Below are 6763 nucleotides of genomic sequence, written 5' to 3'. Positions count from 1 at the left end.
TGGTGGAATGGTGGGAATTAATTAGAAGCATCTATCTAATAATTACCACATTGATTGTTTTTTTAAACAGTACAATAGGAGTGAAAAGATAATGAAAAGAAAGTGGATTTTGACTGATCGTTGACAAGGATGGATGCAAATGTTTTGCTTGTATTTTTTATTGTGCTATTGCGAGTAAAAATTAGAGAAGATGTATAAATTTTTTGTTTATACTTTAATTCGGATGTAAACTATGTTGGATATTTATGTCCGGTTCGATAAGTCAACGCTGCTGACCGGGTCTTGACCCGTAAGAGTTACACCGTGGTCAACGAACTAAAAATCCACTTAACTAATAACTGGGAATTACGAACGATACGCGGGTATTGAACGGAGAGACGGGTACATGGGCCGGGTGACACGGGTATTCTCACCCACCGCCACTTGTCACTTGCCACCCTTTTTGGCCAATAGAAATACATGCAACTTTGCCACCCTTTTTGGCCAATAGAATTACATGCAATTTTGCATGATTGACACTTGGCTAACATACATGAATGTCCATGTTCTATATAAGTGGGTCTTGTATTTGGTGGAAGATGCAAGAGAAGATTAAAAACCTCTCTCAACTCACACACCCAAACCGGTCACCACCGCCCGCCGCCGCCGCTCTCCGCCGGTCGCCGCCGCCCGCCGCCGGCCACCACCGCCGAGACCCGGCTCACATTCGCGTATCTCTCGCTCGTGTAACTAGCATTCGATCGTTGAACCTCGGTGTCTCAACCGGTTATTTACTAACCGAAGGTATATCTAAACCCCCTATGGTTGATGTTCTATTTCGTGTTTGCATGTTGGTGACCTTCTTCCATTACGGGTAATCCTTGGTATAAAAGTGTTTATGTTAATTTTGTTACATTCGCTTCCGTTGCCAAAATGTGTATATATTTTTTTAACTAGTTAAAGTTTATTTTGAATAACCTATTTCTAGATGCACTCTTTTGTCAAAAATGTTTTGACTAAATCCTTGTGACAAAATAAACACATATTTAATATGAACCGGGTTCATAAAATAAAACTAAAATATATACCACGGATATCCTTCAGTGGTATCAGAGCCGATGCTCACCACATGCAAATCGAAACCGGTCTTTTTTTTACCGGAATAATAAATCACAAACTTTAAAAGTCTAAAGTTTTTGATTTATTTTTATCTTTGGGCTATATATATTTTTGGTCATATTTTAGTTGTTAGTTTTTTTTTTGTTGACCAAAATTGCCCGAATTTTTTTTGGTTGTGTTGAATATGTAAATCGGGCCCGACCTTGTGGTTGTGTTTATATTTGGTTTTGTTCATGGTTTTGGCCCGTTTTGCGGCTCAAAGTTGTAATAGATTAGTTTATGGTTTTGGCCCGCTTTGTGGTTCAAAGTTGTAATAGATAAGGTTCTTTGTCTTTGTTATATTTACTTGTTAAATATTGTTGAACCGAAGACCCGAAGCAAGACCGAATGCCAAGAGGAGTCTTGGAGTTAGTGGGAGTCGCTCAAGACAACAAGATGCACTCAAGTCCATCCTTGTGGTTGTTTTGTGTTTTGTGACCGTGACCCCTTTGATCTTGCTACTTGGCTCTAGCAAGATCATAATCATGCCCATATGATTTACATATTCATTTTTGCTATTATGGTTGCCTTTTGATAAATGTTATCACACTTCAACTTAATACCAAAATGTATTCTTAAAAGTTTTTTTTTAAAAGAAATCGGAAAAAGCAAGTTCTAGCAACTTGGATAAATTTTTTTTAACCACTAGAGTTTTATAACATGTTTTTTTTCTCACATCTTTAAAACTCATAAACTTAATAGTTTTCACTATTAACTTTAATTGGTTATTCCAAGTCGCGACAAACTTAGTTTTATAGGTTATCTAAAACTAATTGTCCCGAGAGGTGAAAGGGTCTTTTTTGGTTATGTCGCAAATATAATATTTAGATTAAAACCGACTATAACGACCCTATTTGGTAAAAATTAAAATCAATAGTCTATGCCATCCTACTACTAGTAACACTTGGGGCATAATGCGAACCATCAGTGTTGGAGCCACAGCACGACACTTGGTGTCTAGTTTATCCTTCCAAGGTGCAAGGGTTCCGTCGACACATCCGGCCCTTCCACATGTGACCGTTTTAGGACGACTATTACTTTTCTTCTCGTGTTGCGTGCCCCAGCCGTCTCGAGAACAAAAGTGGCATAGATGAGGCCAAACGTATCAATGCAAGGACAAAAGATTGTCCTCGCAGCCTCATAAACCCCGGGAGTTGTGCTTTTCTCACAATTGACAATCGTTGTCAGTCCGCTTAAACCTCTTGCTAATGTTGCATGCCCCAGCTGCCTTTAGAAAGAGCTTCTAACCGGATTCTCGCTCCTTATCGTCTCACCTCACTAAATAAGGAAATACATTGAAAATACTAATTAAATAATTTTTGCTTAACAGATGTCATCTGAAAACAACTCCTCTTTTGCTCTCAAGTCCATACTTGAGAAAGACAAGCTGAATAACACCAATTTTCTTGAGTGGCACCGCAACTTGAGAATCGTTCTCAAGATGGCAAAAAGGCTTTATGTTTTGGAAACCCCGATCCCAACCGCACCCGAAAACAACACTGTGGTTGCGAAGAAGGCTTTCGACAAACATAAAGAAGATGCCATGGAAGTTGCTTGCCTCATGCAAGCCACCATGTCTCCAGATCTTCAGAAGAATATGGAAGACATGAATGCCTTCGACATGATTGAACAACTCAAGGGCATGTTTCAGAAACAAGCCCGTCAGGAACGCTATGACACCATGAAACAGCTCATAAGCTGTAAAATGCAAGAGGGTTCCTCAGTTAGTGCTCATGTCCTCAAGATGAAAGGCTACATCGACCAACTAAACAAACTTGGTTATCCTCTCCAAGATGAGATGGCTGTTGACTTCATTCTCAACTCTCTTTCCAGTCACTATGATCAATTTGTTATGAACTTTAACATGAATGACTGGGTAAAGACAGTGCCAGAGCTACATGGGATGCTCAAAACGGCAGAGATGAACATTTCCAACAAAGTAAGCCAAGTGTTAATGGTTCGATCTAGTGGTGTTAAAAAGCCCAAAACAAAGAAGAAAAGTTATAACAACAAAAACAAAGGAAAGACTCCTGTTGCTGCCAAACCTGCCACCAACAAGAGCAAGCAAGCTGTGAAAGCCCCTCTTCCAGAAGAGCGGCAATGCTATGAGTGTAACAAGATGCGGCACTGGAAACGTAACTGCCCCGAGTATCTTGCCAAGCTCAAAGTGAAGAAGGCTAATGGAGAAGGCACTTCTTCAGGTATTCTAATATATGTTATCGAACTTTTCACTGTTTCAAGCAACACATGGGTATTTGATACCGGGTGTGGTTATCACATCATTAATGTCTTGCAGGAGCCTGAGAAGTGGAAGAAACTGAAGCCGGGAGACATGGAGCTCATTGTTGGCGATGGGAAAAGAGTCCCAGTTCTGGCAACTGGCACATTTAATCTTACATGTCCTTCTGGTCTTATCGTTGTTTTGAACAATTGTCTTTATGCACCTGGTTTAACCAGAAACATCATTTCAGTTTCGTTGCTTTATGAACAAGGATTTAGATATGTTTTTAATGGTATTGCTATTTCTGCTTATCTAAATGGTATTTACTATTTTGAGGCTAAACCTCGAAACGGTATCTATGAAATTAATGTTCAGCCTAGCAGTAACATATATCACCTTTCTAAATGTCAGAAAAATGGTACTAGTGATTCATTCATATGGCATTGTAGACTTGGCCATATAAGCAAGGCACGCGTAAAATGGCTCCAATCTGAGGGGATTCTTGAATCCACCGGAATGGACTCATTTGATGATTGCGAGTCTTGCTTAGCTGGCAAACTCACCAAGGATCCCTTCACCCATGTTGGTGAACGAGCTAGCGACCTACTAGGACTCATACACTCAGATGTATGTGGTCCTTTTAGAACCATGACTAGGAATCACGAGAGATACTTCGTTACGTTCATCGATGACTATAGTCGATATGCTTATGTCTATCTCATGAAGCATAAGCATGAAACTTTTGAAAAGTTCAAAGAGTTTCAAAACGAAGTTGAAAACCAACTTAATAGAAAGATTAAAATGCATCGCTCAGATCGAGGCGGTGAATACCTCAGCTTGGAATTTCTCGATCATCTAAAGGAACGTGGAATAGTTTCACAACCCACTCCACCAGGCACACCCCAACTTAATGGCGTGTGTGAAAGGAGAAATCGAACCTTACTAAATATGATTCGATCGATGATGTGTAGAACAAATTTACCTCACTCCTTTTGGGGTTTTGCTCTTATGACTGCTGCTCGACTCGTAAATCTAGCGCCAACCAAAAAGGTAAACAAAACTCCATATGAGATATGGCATGGGCATAAGCCGAATTTGAGTTACCTAAGAGTATGGGGGTGTGATGCTTACATCACAAGTGACTCTGATGACAAGCTCGACCCTCGAGGCAAAAAGGTTGTTTTCGTCGGATACTATAACCAATGCGGTTATTACTTCTACCATCCTGATGCAAATACGATTTCCATCAAAAGGAAGGCTAAAAGGTTCCTTAGTAGATCTTGAAGAAGTCCAAGGACTACAAGCAACCGTTGACGAGGCCGGAACGTCTGAACCACAACAAATTGTTGATACCGAATCGGACCCGAACACAAGCCTTCGCAGGAGCATCAGGACTCGTATAGAACCCGATAGATACCTTTGGCATGTTGAGGGTTCTGAAGTCCTGACAGTAGCCGAGTCTGATGACGAGCCTACTAGTTACAAATCTGCTATTTCTAATCCAGATTCTGCGAAATGGCTAGAGGCCATGAAAGCCGAGATGCAATCCATGCGTGACAATCAAGTCTGGGACTTGGTTGAGCTACCCCCCGAATCTCGGGCAGTAGGGAGCAAATGGGTTTTCAAGAGAAAAACTGACATGCATGGAAATATACAAACCAATAAAGCACGGCTAGTAGCGAAAGGTTTCACTCAAACTCAAGGTATTGACTATGATGAAACCTTCTCACCCGTTGCTATGATCAAATCGATCAGGATATTACTTGCCATAGCTGCGTACTATGATTACGAAATTTGGCAAATGGATGTTAAGACCGCCTTTCTTAATGGACATCTTTCCGAAGATGTTTATATGGTTCAACCTGACGGTTTTATCGATCCAAAATATCCTAATAGGGTATGCAAGCTAAACAAGTCCATTTATGGACTCAAGCAAGCATCTCGGAGCTGGAATCTTCGTTTTGACCAGAAAGTCAAAGAGTTTGGCTTTGTCAAGAACGAAGATGAACCTTGTGTTTACAGAAAGGCTAGTGGGAGTGCTATATCATTTCTCATCTTGTATGTGGATGATATATTGATCATTGGAAACAACATCCCCATGCTTAAGGAAATTAAACATTGGTTGGGATCTTGTTTTGCAATGAAGGATCTTGGAGAAGCTGCTTACATTCTAGGAATCAAGATCTATAGGAATAGATCTAAGCGACTTCTTGGGCTAACTCAGAGCACATACATAGATCAAGTAATGAAACGCTTCAAGATGGAAAACTCCAAGAAAGGAGGTGTTCCAATGACTAAAGGAACCGTTTTGGACAAATCGCAAGCTCCCCCTGAGGACCGAGAGATAAAGCAAATGGAAGGAGTTCCATATGCTTCAGCGATTGGTTCTATCATGTATGCTATGGTATGTACTCGACCAGACGTCTCGTATGCTTTGAGCATGACCAGCCGTTACCAGCAGAACCCTGGGGTTGCCCACTGGACTGCAGTTAAGAACATCCTTAAGTACTTGAGAAGGACAAAAGATATGTTCTTGATATTTGGAGGAGTCAATGAGGAGCTCACTGTAAAATGTTACACTGATGCTAGTTTTCAAACTGATCGAGATACCTCTCGCTCACAAACGGGTTTCGTGTTCACTCTCAACGGAGGAGCTGTCTCATGGAAAAGCTCCAAGCAGAGTGTTGTAGCTGATTCTACCACGGAATCTGAGTACATTGCCGCATCAGATGCCGCAAAGGAAGCTGCTTGGATGAAGAAGTTCATAACCGATCTCGATGTGGTTCCAAGTATCATGAAACCCATCCAGATATTTTGTGATAACACAGGTGCTATTGCTCAAGCCAATGAGCCTAGATCACATCACAAAGCCAAGCACATTTTGAGAAAATTTCACTACATACGTGAGATTGTGGAACGTGGAGACATCGTTATAAGCAAAATTGACACAGATCAAAACTTAGCTGACCCATTTACTAAGCCAATGACTCAAGAGAAACATAACCGTCATATGGATGCTATTGGGCTTAGATTAGCTAGTGAAATGTTTTGATTTAGTATTTGGATGTACGAACATCAAACAGTTGTATTCCTGTATTCATTTTGATTTACTAGTTAAATACAATTCTTGAATCCTACAACTGTGTTCGATTTTGATACGTTTAATCTGTGAATCTTGTATTCTAAATTATCCGTAGTCGATCAGACTCGTGGGAACGACTCTGAATTAAGACTATTCTGATTTTGGACTCAAGGAATTGACTTCCAAATTCACAGGCTTCATTATGAATGATGCTGGATGTAACTCGCATCAAATCATCTTCATGGATCTTAGTCATAAGATGTTTTGATTTGGGCATACTCATTTAGTATCCTCTGACCTGAGATACATACTAGAACTTCCGT

At 40.4% G+C, this 6763-nt stretch overlaps 2 protein-coding genes across 2 annotated transcripts; both read left to right on the top strand.

The window, feature by feature from the left end:
* The first annotated feature begins 436 nt into the window (after positions 1-436).
* LOC110933498 lies at positions 437-3318 on the top strand. The gene is made up of 3 exons (XM_022176717.2): positions 437-783; positions 2468-3248; positions 3299-3318. Exons 2-3 carry the CDS (start codon positions 2468-2470, stop codon positions 3316-3318), a joined length of 801 nt encoding a protein of 266 aa, XP_022032409.1. The 5' UTR covers positions 437-783.
* A 2378-nt stretch (positions 3319-5696) lies between these two features.
* LOC118491505 (secreted RxLR effector protein 161-like) lies at positions 5697-6410 on the top strand. Its single transcript, XM_035989335.1, has one exon. The coding sequence runs from the start codon at positions 5712-5714 to the stop codon at positions 6408-6410; it is 699 nt and encodes a 232-aa protein (XP_035845228.1). The 5' UTR covers positions 5697-5711.
* The last annotated feature ends 353 nt before the right edge of the window (positions 6411-6763 follow it).

This window comes from Helianthus annuus, chromosome 4 (assembly GCF_002127325.2).
Source record: "Helianthus annuus cultivar XRQ/B chromosome 4, HanXRQr2.0-SUNRISE, whole genome shotgun sequence".
NCBI lineage: Eukaryota > Viridiplantae > Streptophyta > Magnoliopsida > Asterales > Asteraceae > Helianthus > Helianthus annuus.
This window is presented reverse-complemented; position numbering and strand designations above follow the sequence as displayed.

Excerpts from the sequence above, each read along its gene's own strand:
- LOC118491505 (XM_035989335.1), top strand. The coding sequence starts at position 5,712 with ATGGAAGGAGTTCCATATGCTTCAGCGATTGGTTCTATCATGTATGCT.
- LOC110933498 (XM_022176717.2), top strand. The coding sequence starts at position 2,468 with ATGTCATCTGAAAACAACTCCTCTTTTGCTCTCAAGTCCATACTTGAG. Across the intron at positions 3,249-3,298 it reads AGAGCGGCAATGCTATGAGT|CTCAAAGTGAAGAAGGCTAA; the intron begins GTAACAAGATGC and ends TATCTTGCCAAG.